Source organism: Capra hircus, chromosome 25 (assembly GCF_001704415.2).
Source record: "Capra hircus breed San Clemente chromosome 25, ASM170441v1, whole genome shotgun sequence".
In the NCBI taxonomy this organism is placed as follows: domain Eukaryota; kingdom Metazoa; phylum Chordata; class Mammalia; order Artiodactyla; family Bovidae; genus Capra; species Capra hircus.
The window spans coordinates 2,320,170-2,334,601 of record NC_030832.1 but is presented as its reverse complement, the minus strand read 5'-3'; the positions used below and the strand labels follow the sequence as shown (position 1 = coordinate 2,334,601).

Here is a 14,432-nt window from a genome sequence, read left to right as displayed (position 1 = left end):
TCTTATGGCCCTGCTGAGCAGCAGCACAGCCTAAGTGCTCGCACCTTACCTTCACCCTCATTCAACAGTCAGAACTCCATTAGCTGGGGACTGTGATCACCTCCATTCTACATACGGGGGACTGAGGGCAGCTGAATGACTCAGACACACATAGCTGATATGTAGCCAGTCTGGGATCTAGACTGAAGCCATGCAATGCCAGCACCTGTGAGCTACACTCCGTAATGTGTTGTTTTATTGGTTCTAGTTTACATAGGTCTGCACCTCCTCCGACCTCCTGGGGTGGACTGTGAACCTCCTAAGAGTAGGGCCTTCAATTATCTCCAGGTGAGCCCAGCCCCTGCCCGGTAGGACTGGGGCTCAGGGAAGGCGTGCTGAGTGTGGGTGTGATATAGGTGGAGCCCTGGGTGATCCTGGCGTTTGGAGGGAGTTGCGCAGCAGCACAGAGGCAAGGCTGGGGTGCCTCCAGCCCCCTGAAGTCCACCAGGCTGTCGCCCAGGTGCTGCGGAAGAATGTGGTGGCTTTACCAGGCGAGGCAGCCCACAGACCACTTTGCTGTGGAACTGGGGCGCCCCTGCTCTACGCTGGCAGGAAACCCTGTCCCAGCCTAGGACACAGGAGTCCCAGACTGGAACCGGCCCTCACATCCAATTCCCCACAAGTCAGGAGTCCCAGCTTCCATCTTCCTTTTTCTCTAAGACTCAGCCAGACAGGACCCCAGTCCTCCAAGGCTCAGAAACCCTGACACACCCAAAGTCAGAGGGGCAGGGGACCCAGCCAGTACTGGCTGGCAAAAGCTGATATGGACGTCTCTGCCCATCTCCACATTCAAAAATGTCATGTCAGTAGCTTGAAATCAGCCTTGGGGCTTTCCCTGGTGGTACAATAGTCGAGAATCGCACTTCTAGGACATCCCTGGTGGCACGGTGGATAAGAATCTGCATGCCAACGCAGGGGACCAGGGTTCTATCCCTGGTCTGGGAAGAGTCTAACCGCCGTGGAGTAACTAAGCCCGTATGCGACAACTTTTGAGCCGGTGCGCTGCAACTACTGAAGACCCTGTGCCTAGAGACCATGCTCTGCAACAAGAGAAGCCACCGCAATGAGAAGCCTGTGCACCGCAATGAGGAGCAGCCCTGCTCTTTGCAACTAGGGAAAGTCTGTGCGCAACAACAAAGACCCAGTGCATCCAAAATAAATACATTTTTAAAAAGAATCGTGCTTCGACTGCAAGGGGCATAGGTTCAATCCCTGCTTAGGGAAGTAAGATCCACATGCTGCCCAGTGATGCCAAAAAAAAAAAAAAAAAGAAAGAAAGAAAGAAAGTGGAAAAAAAAGTAATCAGCCTTGGAGGGAGTATTTATAGCACAGAAATGGGCAGAATTAACAAGTCAAGGCTTTTTCCTTCCCCTGAAAGCCTGTTATTAAAGAGTTACCAACACACCACTGCTCCCAGCCCTCCATCCGTCCCCACTCACTAGGCCAGGAGCCTCTTTCACAGGGACCCAGGGAGCCCTGAAGTCTGAGGAGACTCTTGAGAAGCCACCAGGCCACGGCTGGGGCATCGCCCACAAGCATCAGGCTGCCCTGGGCTCGACCCCGGAATTCAGCCATGGGTCCTCCCAGTCTCCTCACCCCATCCTCTGCCCCTGACTCTGCAGCCTGGGAGCTGATAGCCTCAGGTTGGGAGGAGCACAGGCTAAGGTGTGGTTATGGGCAAGTCACTTCAGCCGTCCTCACCTACCACACGGGAATCAGACTAAGAAGTCACATCTGTGCTGCTCACGTTCAACTCCTGTCCATGTGACCCCAAGCAAGATAGATCCTTGCTAGGCCTCAGTTTCCTCATCTATAAAACGGGGATAATGGCAGTTCCTGCTTCATGAGGATGTCATGAAAGTAAATAAGAGCTTTCTTAGCAGAGTGCTTAATACCCGCTAGATTTGCTGCTGTCGTTAATAATGTCCTATCTCAGTTGTGAGGGGAAAGGGAACCGACGTCTATGTTCAGCGTGGGGTGTGCATACAGCAGGTGCTCAATTAATGGGCCCTGTCGTTTTCGGTGGCAGCAAGATGGGTGAGCGGCTCTGACCTGGGTGGAGTTGCCTTTCTTTGGGCCCCACCTGGCCATTCCAGCCACCAGGGGGCGCCCCGTGGCCCCGCCCCTCACCTGTGCGGGCGGAGCACCCGGCACCGCCCCCGGAAGAGGGGATCCGGGGCCGCGGGGACCTCGGAGGCAGCCCGGCGCCGTCGGGTGAGAGCCGAGGGGGCGCGAGGACAGGGGCCCTTTCGAGCTTCGGGTGGACCGGGCCGGGCCAACCGGGCGCGGGCCGATGGGGCGGGCAGGGGTGGCCGGGCTGGACTCTGGGGGCCGGGAAACCCGGGAGCGGGCAGGAAGGAAGGCGGGAAGGCTGTGGCTGGGCTTCCGACGCCGAGGGTTGGGGGTCGAGAGGCTGGTGGCCCCGACGCCCGGGTGGAGGTGCTAAGAGCTAGTAGCTCAGTGCGGGGAGAGGCGAAGAGGCGGGATGCGCCCGAGTCCCAGGGCGGGCTGGACCCGCGGGGGCCACGTCGGGGAGACCCCCGGTGCGTCCGGGGGCAGTTGAGTTGGGAAGACCGCGGATGCCTGGGTCCTGCGGAGAGGCCTGGGGTCTGACACCTGCCAACAGGAGGAAGGGAAAAGTCAGGTGTTTGTGTGTGTGTGCGTGCGCGTGCGCGCGCGCTCACAGTGGGTGAGGAAGCCCCAGGCATGCTGGTGGGGGGTAACATGGGGAAAAGGCCAGGGAAGCCCGTGGGTCCCCTCCCTCCTGAGCCCCAGAACTGCGGGCCCTGGCGGCCCTGGGGGAGCGCCGCCAGGCTCCCATCCCCAGGGCCGGGCGGGAAGTAAACAGAAACCTGGAGTGGCCAGGCGGCAGTGCCCGCGCGGGCATAACCTGTTACCTCGCCCAGGGTGGCTGGGAACTGCGGCGCCTGGGCCAGCAGTCCAGAAGCGGTGGGCTGAGGGCCTGGGGAAGAGGAAGCGGGGGGCCGGTGGCTGGGGCGGGCTGTGGTCCCGGAGCACTGGGACGAGTTCCCCGGGGCAGAAACCATCCACCAGAGGCGGGAGCCCCGGCAGCTCTCTTCCTGCTTCCCCCTGCCTCAGTTTACCCTGGGGACATTAACGGAACTGGGCGGACAAGACACAGATCATTAACCCTTCTTGGCCCAGAAGACTCAGAGGGCCAGTGGCAGGTGAAGAATTTCAAGAGAGCCTTGTCTTGGCCAGCGAGGGGGCAAACCCCTTTGGGTTGCAGAGGAGTCCTGTCACCACTCCTCACAGCCCTACCTGCCCCTACAGACGCTGCCAGTGCCATGAACTCCCCAGAAGGGCCCAGCTTTCCGGCCGGGCTGCTCTCAGGGGGCGCCTCCCCCAGTGGTGACGAGGGCTTCTTCCCCTTCGTGCTGGAGCGGCGGGACTCATTCCTGGGAGGGGGCCCAGGGCCTGAGGAGCCGGAGGACCTGGCCGTGCAGCTGCAGCAGAAGGAGAAAGACCTGCTGTTGGCAGCGGAGCTCGGCAAGATGCTTCTGGAACGCAACGAGGAGCTGCAGCGGCAGCTGGACACGCTGAGCGCCCAGCATGCTGAGCGTGAAGAAGTGAGCTGGCGCAGAGGGCAGGGCTGGGGGGTGGAGGGCAGGAGGCAGGGACCAGGCGGGGGGCGGAGGGACGAAAGCGGGGCAGGGGGTTGCCTCTGGAACAGCAGTCCAGGGCTAGGACCAGTCTCCCTGGCAGTGTTGCCCAGTAGTTAAGAACATGGGTTCCCTGGCAGTCTAGCGTTTGGGACTCTTTCCAATGCAGGGATGCAGGTTCCGTCCCTGATGGGCGAACTAAAGGTCCCACAGGCTGCCCACTGCAGAGAAAAGAACACGGGCTCCGAGGGCAAGGCAGGACCCGAGTTCAGATCCCTGCCAGGCTGTGTGACCTTGAGCAAGCCGCTGGCCCTTTCTGAACCTTGGGTCTGGCTCCTCAGCAGTATTGCACAAACCCCAGCGAGCAGATCCTAAGCACTCTCTCCCTGGCTCGCTCTGGGCTGAGCACTTTCCACTCATGATCTTGGTCAGTTCTCACTCAGCTCTGGGAGATATGCATGGTTCCCTCTGCCCATGCTGCAGTCACCCTCACCCTGGGCGTCACATCCGGCCCCCTACACACGCCAAGGACACCACTGACTCCTGCACCCATGTTGTCGGCCCCACACCCTCCCCACTTGGCCACCTAAGGGGCATCTCAACATAAGTGGCACTGGGTTCCGTGATCCCATCACCTGCTGTCCACCCCAGCTTCCCACCGCAGGGCCCCAGCCTCAGCATCTCCACGACCTCTTTCCTCCCACACTGGCAAGTCCTGTTGATTCTTTTTTGAAACTAGACACCAAGTCTACTCACTTCTTATCATCTCTCCAAGCTGGCCGCAGTGCCATCATCTCTGCCCTAGACACAGCAGCTGCCTCCTCACTGGTCCCCAGCTTCCACCTTGCCCCTTGAGCTCCTTCTCCACGGGGCAGCCAAAGAGATCTTCAAAAATTGCAAATCCGATCATTTCAGTCTTTGCCCAGAATCTCTCAATGGCTCCCCCTCATTTAGAATGAAACCAAAAGTTCTCACCAGGGCCTAAACGTCCTAAGTGACCCCCCCTGATCTCATCTCAGCCACGTGGCCTCTCCTCTGAGAGGGCCTTTTTTCAGTTCTCTGAGCAACCCACACTTACTGCCTCAGGGTCTTTGCACCTGCTGTTCCTTGGTGTAGCCCTCTTCCTTCTTACCCTGCAGGAGTCAACTTAGATACCACTTCCTCCTGAAGGAGCCCCCACCACACCTCACTCCTCTTCATCACTTCCCAGGGTTTCTTTAGAGCCCTCAATGTGCCCCTCTCCGAAACTGCCTGGTTCAAATGTGTTCATTCGCCTCTGGACTCTAAGCTGTTTCAGGTAGTGAATTTGGTGGTCTCACTTACTGCTGATAGCCAGACCCCAAAATGGGGCAAGCTCAGGAAATACTGGATAGATGAATAGATGGATGGATGGATGGCTAGATGGGACTTGGAGGTGTTAGGGAGCTGGGCACTGGCGAGAACAATAGGGCCCCAGACTGGTGGGCTTAATCCTAGAGCTGTGTTGTCCACACCCCACCCCCATGGTATTTGGTTAAGGATTTGGCTGTCTGGGTTAGAATCCCTGCTCTAATAACTCACTGTGTGTCCTTGGGCAAGGCATTTAACCTCTCTGAGGCCCAGTTTCCTCATCTGTAAAATGAAGATGTTAAAGATTTTAAAGGTTTCCCTGGTGGCTCAGCGGTAAAGAATCCACCTGCCAATGCAGAACATGCGGGTTTAGTGCCTGGGTCAGGAAGATCGCCTGGGGAATGAAATGGCAACCCGCTCCAGTATTCTCATCTGGGAAGTTCCATGGACAGAGGAGCCTGGCAGGCTACAGTCTATGGGGCTGAAGAGTCGCACATGACTTGGTGACTAAACAGCAACAATAGGATTCTAATTCCCCCGGAGTAAAGACAATAATATAGGTGAAGCCCTAGCAGGCGGGCTTGCTAATCACCATAGCAGCTACGGTTAGTGTCACTGTCCTGCATGGAGTCTACAGAGGGGTGAGGGGGCAGACGCTGGCCTCTGACTTACCTGCCTCCCCAAGCTGGTCCTCTGGGTGTGCCAGGAGCGTCCCCCCGCTGGTTAGACAGGTTCTAGGGGAGGGCGGGCAGAGGCGTGGGGCCGGGGTGCGGCTGCCCAGGGTTAATTAGAGGGAGCTGGCCAGGAGGAGCTGGGGGAGAGGGGTTGAGCAGAGGCGGAATCTCCAGAGCACGCAGCTGTGTGAGGCCATGGGCCGGGGCTTCAATTCTGCCAGACTCAGGCGCCAAAAACGGCGCCTGCAACCTCGGGCCCAGAAGCCCCGGAGGCAGGCAGAGGTGAGTGGGCACCGGGGAGCCTCGCCCAGCTCAGGCCCAGGGTCAGCGCCTCCAGAAGCCGCTCTAAGGCTCCTCTGCCTCCTCTACTGTCCGAGGCTGCGTCTTGCCCCCCTGCCTACTCCCCCCCCAGCTCTGTCCTGTTTCTGGCTCTCAGGCCTGCCTCGGACCCCCTCGGCCCCCCCCAGGTCTCTGCCTATTGCTCTGCGTTCCCTCCAGTCTCACTGTCCCATCTCTGCCTCCGCCCCTCTGTCTCGGCCCCACAGCAGCTGCAGCAGCAGAACCATGAACTGCGCCGGGGCCTGGCAGCCCGGGGAGCCGAGTGGGAGGCCAGGGCGGTGGAGCTGGAGAGGGACGTGGAGGCCCTTAGGGCTCAGCTCGGGGAGCAGCGTTCCGAGCAGCAGGACAGCGGCCGGGAGCGGGCTCGGGCCCTCAGCGAACTCGGCGAACAGAACCTCCGGCTCAGCCAGCAGCTGGCCCAGGTGGGACGACCCTGACCCTGGGTCCCTTGGCAAGGAGGGGGCGGACGCCCTGTCCTGGTGGGGGTGGGCGCGCTGGGCCCAGTCCTGGTGGGGGTGGTTGCGCTGGCCCAGGCTGGATGGCCCTGACCCTGGGTCTCCCAGCAAGGAGGGGTGGACGTCTGGGGATGGGAGTGCTGGGCCTGTTGCAGTGTGGGCCAGCTGAGGACTCTGATCCCCAACCCCATTCCCAGGCCTCGCAGACTGAGCAGGAGCTTCAGCGGGAACTGGACAGCCTTCAAGGGCAGTGCCAGGCTCAGGCCCTGGCTGGGGCAGAGCTGAGGACGCGGCTGGAGAGTCTGCAGGGGGAGGTGAGTGCCAGTTGGGGCCAGGGGTCTGTTAAGTGGGGAAGGCTGGCGTGGGGGCTGTGTGGGCCCAGGCTTGCCCTTCCACTCTTAGCTCTGATGTGCTTTTCCCCAGAATCAGATGCTCCAGAGTCGCCGGCAGGACCTGGAAGCCCAGATTCGAGGTCTGCGTGAGGAGCTGGAGAAGGGACGGGGCAGGCTGCAGGCCACCCATGAGGAGCTGCTGCTGCTGCGGCGGGAGAGGCGGGAGCACGGTCTGGAGGTGACTGGCAGGGCTGGGGTGGGTGGGCGCGTCAGGCTGGGGGCCTGGATCGCTGCCTCGGGGCCTCCTGGGAGAAGACCCCAGAGCTGGGTCACTGGGAGCCCTAGCAGCCGGGCCAGAAGGGCAAAGGCATTAGCACAAGGGCAAGTGGGAGCCACAGAGAGACTGAGTCGGGCTGGTGGTTCTAGGATGCATCAGAGACCAGCAACTGGAGGCCAGGGATGGGGCCGAGGCGAGAGCTCACCATCGGAGGTGATGGGGACCTGGACCACGTCTGGGTGTGAAAACAGAGGAAAGAAAATGGAAGGAGGCGGTATGCCTTGATGTTTGAGATCTTAGGAGCTTGCGCTTGCTTTGAGGTCAGATTACTGGGGTTTCTTATCCCAGGGTCCCTCCCTACTATTGTGGGACACCAGCCTCAGTTTCCCCATCTGTGAGATGGGTGGTAATGCTGCATGGCTGCGGGGAGGGTGTGAGACGTTCAGCAGGTCTCCTGGCTGAGAAGAGAGGATCAGTCAGGGCCGGGTGACAGCTTTAGTAAGAAGGTGGGCCTGCCGGGTCAGGGAAGGGGCGGGGCTTTTCTAGTGATCGGATGGGGCGGGACTGGAGGGTGACTGGAGATTTTGAAGTCTGGGTGCTCGTCGGGGCCCTGCTCTGTAGGTGAGGCAAGTCGCATCTGCCGAGGGGGACTGCGGGTCCCACGGCCGCCCCGCGCTATGGGAGCGAGAGCCAACTTCGGCGCTGGGCGGGGCGGACACGCGCGGATGCCTGACTCCCGCGGCGCGCTGGCGCCCCCTGTCGGCCGGCGGTGGGGGCATCCGTCTGACGCTCACGGTTTCGCTCTGCTGCCGCAGCTGGAACGCGCGCGGTCCGAGACGGAGGAGGCGCTGAGCGCGCTGCGGAGGCTGCAGCAGCGTGTCTCGGAGCTGGAGGAGGAGTCGCGCCTCCAGGACGCCGACCTCTCGGGAGCCTCGCTGCAGTTAGAGCTCGCCCACAGCCTAGACAGCGACCAGGACCAAAACCAGAACACGGACAGAAGCAGAGGTGCTCTGGTGAGCTCTCGGCCCACCAGGCTCCACGCTCACCATCCCGGAGGGCTGCAGACTCCGCCCCTCCTTTTTTTATCCCTAGAAGGTTTGACACTGCCCTGATCGATTTCTTTGGTGGACAGACCACTCTATCCCCGGAGACCCAAGAAGCATCCAGCCAGCAGCGTTCGCCCCAAGAGGAGAGGTTGGAGCCTCCCAGGAAGGGAGCATCCCTGAGCCCAGAGGAGATATTGGGAGAAGAGGAGGAGGAAGTGGTCCGGTTACAGGTTGAGGTGAGGGAAGCATAGCATTGGATTCAAAGCTCCTCTCAATGTCAGTTTCTTTCCCATCTATACCGCCAAGCCTTTGCCCACGAATCCCTCTCTACTTGGATACCCCTTCACAAACTTGCCATCAAGTTTCAACAGCCAGCCTGTATGTCACCTCCTCCAGGAAGACTTCCTGAACTACACTCCCCCTTAAGTCCCATCTCCTCCATGCATCCTTCCTGCAGGCTTAGACCATCCATCTAACCCTGACCCACCCCACCCCGCTAGGCACTCAGAAGATTCATCTCCAGCACAGGACCATTAGCTGTCAGGGTTGTTTGTGGAGCAGGTGGAGATGGGAGGTGGGAGGTGCGCGAAGGCAGCGAATGAGTCTAGACTGCCTGGAAGAGCAAGCGCTGGGACACCCAGGGGCCTAACTGCCTCTTCTGGACTTTACCCTGCCCGCAGATGGCACTGCAGCAGGCAGAGCTACAGTCCCTGCGGGAGGAACTGCAAAGGCAGAAGGAACTGCGGGTGCAGGACCCCGAGGAGGCCTTAAGCAGCGCCCTCTCAGACCGAGACGAGGCCATGAACAAGTAAGCATCTGCAACCATTCACCACCGCCCGGGGGCCCTCTGACTTCCCTGGTTTCGTATTAGTGGTCTGACTTCCGCCTGGGTCAAGGAGCCCCCATCACCCCTGCACGCTGAAGCCCCAGCGTCCTCGGACATGCTCTTTGCCCCTCGCCTGCAGGGTCCTGGAACTGTCCCTGGAGCTCAGCCGCGTTTCTCTGGAGCGGGACTCCCTCTCCCGGGAGCTGCTTCGCACCATCCGCCAGAAGGTGGCGTTGACGCAAGAGCTGGAGGCCTGGCAGGTGAGGGGCGGGGCGCACGGGGCCGACGGGGAGGAGCCGGTGGGGCGGGGCCGAACGCTGACCCGCCCCGCCGGCCCGCCCACAGGACGACATGCAGGTGGTCATCGGCCAGCAGCTGCGCTCGCAACGCCAGCAAGAGCTGAGTGCTGCCGCCTCCGCCCCGCGCCCCGCCCCAACGCGCTTCTCCCTGCGCCTGAGCCCCGGGCCCGCCGGCGGCTTCTTCAGCACCCTATTCCGAAGGACCTGAGCGCCGGGAACAGGCAGGGCTGGCTTTGCCCTCTTGGCTCACTTTTCTTTTCTGGCCAACAGAGCGATGTGTCCCGACTGTCTGCCAAAGGCGGCTGGTGCCCTCCCCTCCCTTGGAGGCTGGGCAAGGGGTCACTGGGAGCAGGGGCCAGCTTTGGGGGCCAGAGACCCCAGACGGGTGGCAGGGGCATGTGTGGCAGAGCTGTTTACAAATCTATATAAATCTATCTTTTCTAGGCATTAAGCCCCCTGGCCCTCAGCTGTGGTTCGGGGATGGGGGTGGGTATTTATGTATCAAGATCAGACAAAGTAATATATAAATCATTACACTGACTTGGCCTCCATTCTTGGGAAGAAAGCACATTAAAAAAAAACAAAACACTAATTTTATTTGTATAAAAAAAGAAGAAAACACTGTGAACTCCTCAGATGGAGGTGGAGACACTGTTGGAGGTCAGAAGGACAGAGAGAAAGCTCGGTAGCCCAGATTAGTGAAGACATCCACCCTGCAGCTGTTGCCCGCTGCCGTCAGGACCTAGAAACAAGAGGGGAGTGACTGACCTGCCCCAACGCCCTGGCCTCCCAGGGTCCCCACCACCCCTGGCCGGACCCACCTTGCACTCAGGGGCTGCTGGTTGCTGGTTGAGGCTGAGGCTTAGCAGTCCCGGGGAGGAGCCAGGCACTTGGGCCTTGAGCTCCCCACTCAGCTGCCACTGGTTGACACAGCGGCCCTGTCCAGCTGATAGAATCTGTGGAAGACAGGGAGGGAGCTCAGAGTTCAGGCCTGGAGGGGGAGCGAGGCAGGGACAGCAGAAACAAGACAGAGGGCCTCACCAGGTCCTGGTAGAAGGTGACGTGCTTCTGTGGCGCCCGCATGGGGAAGACGGTGGTGGGTGTGGAGGATCGGAGGTGCCAGAGGGTGAGTGCTGGGCCTCCTCCGCAGACCTGGGCAGGAAGTTGGGGATCCCAAGTTACCGTGAGCCATGGGCCCTCAGCCAGACAGGGCCCGAGCTGCCACCCCAGCCTGCACGCTGCCTGGCTCACCATCCAGTCCGAGTCAGTTGCCAAACATCCGATCCAGCGCCCATTGTGGGGCCTCGAGCACTCCTGGGAGGGAGGAGAACGGAAGATGAAGACACCGGAGATGCCCAGGAAGGAAGAAGGGAGGACAGAACGTGGGGTGTGCCCTCACCTCGTGCTTATAGACCTCGATTGTCTGGACCTCCTTGGCTGTGCGCAGGTCTGCAGAGGAAGAACCGCGAGAGGTATCCTCCTCGCCTTAGGCTCCCTCACCACCAGCCTTCCCTCCGATGCGACACTCCTTACCCCAAAGCCGCACGGCCCCATCCTCGCCGCCCGACAGCACCTCAGGGCTCCGCTCCCGCAGTGCCAAGCAGTGGATGTAGTCCGTGTGGCCCCGGAGGGCCCACTGCAGGGAGAGAGGCAGTGTCAGGACAAGACCCAGGAGGAATGCCGTTGCCCCAGCTCCCCTGGCCCTGCTCTCTCACCATGAAGGTCCCTGTCTCAAGGTCCATTGCATGCAGCTGACAGTCTCCCCCCGCCAGGATGAGCAAATTCTCCTGCAGAGGAAGGCGGGATGGAGTCAGAAGTCAGGGTCAAGTCAGGCCACGGAGAGGGGAAGGATCAAAATCTGGGCCAAAAACAGGGAAGAGCCCTGAATTTACGAAGGGCTCGAACCTTGGGCACGAGAAGCAGAGCATTGATCTCAGGTACTTCCAGGCTGGTCCTGGGGAAAGGAAAGCAGAGTCAACTCTGGTGAGGTGGCACCTTCACCCCCAGGTGCCCTCTGCTCACAGGGCCTGGCTCACCTGTATGGGGGCTGACGACGCCACAGCTCCTTACAGCCCTTTGTGGAGAGAAATGCTTGTTGTACAATCGCTGAATTGTGTCCGACTCTGTGACCCCATGCACTGGGTGGCCTCAAAGGCTCTCTGTGTCTGGGTACCTCACCCTTCCTCCAGCTCCACACTCACCTTCTTAAGGATCTCCGCCCAAAGCCAGGCCTTCACCTCCCCATCACCAGCACTCAGCAGATGTCGATCAGTGGAGACCATGCTGTAGACGGGCCCATCATGGGCTAAATGGAAGCACAGAACCTGAGTGACCTCGTCCTGCTCCTGTCATCCACCCTGGGGTCCCCCAAGCCAGACTCAATGTCTGCACCCACCATGGAAGGTCACCATGGGCTTCTTACTTTCCTCTTTGGCCTCGGAGCTCAAAGCAGCAGACAAGCTGAAGGGAAAGGGGAGGGGGCCTGAGTGTCAGAAGAAGGGGGCATTAGGCCCCCAGAGGGCCAAGTGCCAGAGCTCATGGACAGTGGGGAGCAGGGGCAAGGGTACCTAAAGATAGCTATCTGTCCATAATTGTTGCCAGCAGCCAGGAACTTCCCACAGGGTGAGACGCTCTGGGAGAATATGGTCATGTGCAGCCGCTGCAGAGCCTGAAACACTTCCATCTGTGGAGAGAGGCTGGATGAAGGCAGGCTCGGGCATCCGGGACCTCCGACCCACACACTTCTTCCTGCTTCCCCTGCAGCAGTCGGGCCTCCCATCACCCAGTTCTCCTTTGAGACAGCCCACCAAGTGGGCCTTGCCCATTTAAGTCCCAGGGGCGGCTCCAGGGAGGTGAGGAAGAGGAGAGTTGAGGCATGATGCCCAGTGGAAATCTGAGCAAAGACTCAGCCTCTCCTCCCGGTTTCCTTAACTGTCTAACGGAGCTCATGGGAGATTTTGTCATGATTGGATGAGCTGCTGTACATAGCGTCGCAGTTTCTGTCTTCGCTCAGAAACGGCTTAAAAAACTCTATTACTCCAATACAGAAAAAGGTACTGACCCCTGATCCACATCCTATGACTTTCACGTTAGGCCCCTGAGGTATTTCTGGGTTATCCTCCCTCCCCTGGGTCAGAATCCGATCCCACCAACAGCTCACGCAAAACAGTGCTTAGGGCACGACTCCCTGCCGCGCCCCTTCGGAGCCAGACGTGGACTACAAATCCCAGAAGGCACTGCGCATCGCCCCACCCTCACCTGACCCAGAGGCACCGCTTGCTGCGCCGCTCGCTCCATCTCGAAACTAAAAGTCCCAGAGTGCTCCGCGCGCAACGCAGCCTCACGAGTCCGGAAGTGCCAGTGGGCGCCTCCCTTTCGCGGTTCCTCACCTACCCTATACCGTTGGCCGGCCCAGGTGAAGACGGCCACCGCGTAACCCGAGTTCCAGGAGCAGAGGTGACCACCGAGAAGACACCCCAACACCAAGTGGCGCCCACCGCGACCCCGCTACGCCGGGTCCCCTCCCCCACCCCGCTGAGCGGACCCGCCTTCTAGCCGCGTGAGGTTCTTCTTCCGCGCCTGCGCGGAACCTGGCGCCTAAAGCCACGCCCCACGCACTGGGTCACGCCCTCAAAGGCTCCGCCCCTGCTGCCTGGATCCCACCCCTCTGCCCGCAGGACCCCGAACCCCAATGATCCTGCAGCAACCCCTGGAGCGAGGCCCCCAGGGTCGGGCCCAGCGGGACCCGCGGGCCGCCTCGGGGGCTTCTGGAGGCCTGGACGCGAGGTGTGTGTTGGGGACCCTGGCTGGGCCCGGCCCAGGGTCCCAGGAGCTTTGGCTGGGGCCTCGAGCAGGTCTTCAGGATGAGACGCGGTGGGGCTTATCGGCAGGGCTTGGGCATAAGCTGAGACAAGGTTGGAGACCTCCGAGGCAGGCTCGTGGATGGTCTGGGAGAGAGGGTGACTTAGACGTCAGCGACAGGCATGGGCCGGGGGGCTGCTGGCTGACGCTGCAGGCTCAGGCGGGCAGATCCTGGGGATGGCGCCAAGAGGGTGGGGTGCTCCTAGCTCTCTTTTCTTCCCAGCTCCCCTCTCCGAGGAGCTGTGCCCATGAGCACCAAGCGGCGCCTGGAGGAGGAGCAGTGAGTTTGGGGGCAGGGAGGGACTCCCGCCAAGTCCTCCGTCACCTCAGGTCCCCATCAGGCTACCTCTCCTCTGAATCCCAGCCTGCCTGCGCCCCCGTCTCTCTCCAGGGAGCCCCTGCGCAAGCAGTTCCTGTCCGAAGAGAACATGGCCACCCACTTCTCTCAACTCAGCCTGCACAATGACCACCCTTACTGCAGCCCCCCCAGGGCATTCCCCCCAGCTCTGCCCCCACTCAGGTAGGCACCATCCACAGTCCTCCGGCTGGGCCTTCCAGGGGATCATACCCAGTCCTGGGAGCCCATTTCCAGGCTCTGCCTCACTCTGCTATTTTTAGCTTCTCACCAACCTCTGTTGTTTCCCTACTTGGCTCCTTGGAAGGTGCCAGCAGTCCAGGAGCCCCTGGGGACCTGGACCAGGTGGGGCGTGGCTCTGCCAGGCCAGCCTCTGCCCCTGTGCCCTGTTATTTCCTCTTCCAGAAGCCCTTGCTCTGAGCTGCTTCTCTGGCGCTACCCTGGGAATCTGATCCCTGAGGCTCTCCGGCTGCTGAGGCTGGGGGACACTCCCACCCCCCACTACCCTGCATCCCCAGCTGGGGAAATGATGGAGCTCTGAGATCTGGGGAGGAGTGCCCCTGCCCCCCCTCTTCCTTCTTCCCCTGAACAAGTGAGAGCAGCACTCACACGAAGGGACCAGCTGCCCTGCTTTTCCTCCAGACCAGGCCTCTGGGCACCAGGACCTCCCCTCAACAGAGGACACAGAACCCTGAGGTGAAAGGGGCAGGAACATGGGAAAGGAGGCCATCCCCTCCCCGTAGAGAACTGAATAAAGATTGCTGAGTGAATGAAAGCTTCATCTGGAACCCAGCCTCTTTGGGGAAGGGAGGGCAGGGAGGGGTGCTGGATGCCGGATTTCTCCTCAAGCACTTCCCTGGAAAACGGTCGCGGCCGGCCAGGTCCTGGCAGGCTGGGCTCAGGCATTGAGAATGGGTGAGTCAGAGCCTCGCCCCCACCCCCGCGGTGACTCACTCCTCCCCTCCAGCTCTGGGAAG

At 60.7% G+C, this 14,432-nt stretch overlaps 3 protein-coding genes across 6 annotated transcripts; 2 read left to right on the top strand and 1 right to left on the bottom strand.

The window, feature by feature from the left end:
- On the top strand, positions 2,182-9,779 carry BICDL2 (BICD family like cargo adaptor 2). The gene is made up of 10 exons (XM_018040796.1): positions 2,182-2,253; positions 3,334-3,629; positions 6,211-6,426; positions 6,657-6,773; positions 6,883-7,029; positions 7,884-8,081; positions 8,201-8,350; positions 8,795-8,922; positions 9,080-9,200; positions 9,286-9,779. The coding sequence occupies exons 2-10, from the start codon at positions 3,348-3,350 to the stop codon at positions 9,445-9,447; spliced, it is 1,521 nt and encodes a 506-aa protein (XP_017896285.1). The 5' UTR covers positions 2,182-2,253; positions 3,334-3,347; the 3' UTR covers positions 9,448-9,779.
- THOC6 (THO complex 6) lies at positions 9,813-12,740 on the bottom strand. 2 transcript variants are annotated; one of them, XM_005697416.2, is made up of 13 exons: positions 12,633-12,740; positions 11,807-11,922; positions 11,635-11,699; positions 11,441-11,544; positions 11,276-11,313; positions 11,145-11,193; positions 10,955-11,026; positions 10,773-10,875; positions 10,639-10,688; positions 10,491-10,553; positions 10,281-10,391; positions 10,061-10,195; positions 9,813-9,981 (listed from the first exon to the last, which is right to left on the bottom strand). In XM_005697416.2, exons 2-13 carry the CDS (start codon positions 11,920-11,922, stop codon positions 9,901-9,903), a joined length of 987 nt encoding a protein of 328 aa, XP_005697473.1. In that variant the 5' UTR covers positions 12,633-12,740; the 3' UTR covers positions 9,813-9,900. The 2 variants fall into 2 exon arrangements, with proteins under 2 accessions (XP_005697473.1, XP_005697472.1); XM_005697415.2 differs by lacking the exon at positions 12,633-12,740 and adding an exon at positions 12,498-12,603.
- HCFC1R1 (host cell factor C1 regulator 1) lies at positions 12,561-14,236 on the top strand. 3 transcript variants are annotated; one of them, XM_018040798.1, is made up of 4 exons: positions 12,561-13,025; positions 13,324-13,380; positions 13,492-13,620; positions 13,861-14,236. In XM_018040798.1, the coding sequence occupies exons 1-4, from the start codon at positions 12,931-12,933 to the stop codon at positions 13,994-13,996; spliced, it is 417 nt and encodes a 138-aa protein (XP_017896287.1). In that variant the 5' UTR covers positions 12,561-12,930; the 3' UTR covers positions 13,997-14,236. The 3 variants fall into 3 exon arrangements, with proteins under 3 accessions (XP_017896287.1, XP_017896288.1, XP_017896286.1); XM_018040797.1 differs by having other exon boundaries at positions 12,604-13,025; positions 13,465-13,620; XM_018040799.1 differs by lacking the exon at positions 13,324-13,380 and having other exon boundaries at positions 12,599-13,025.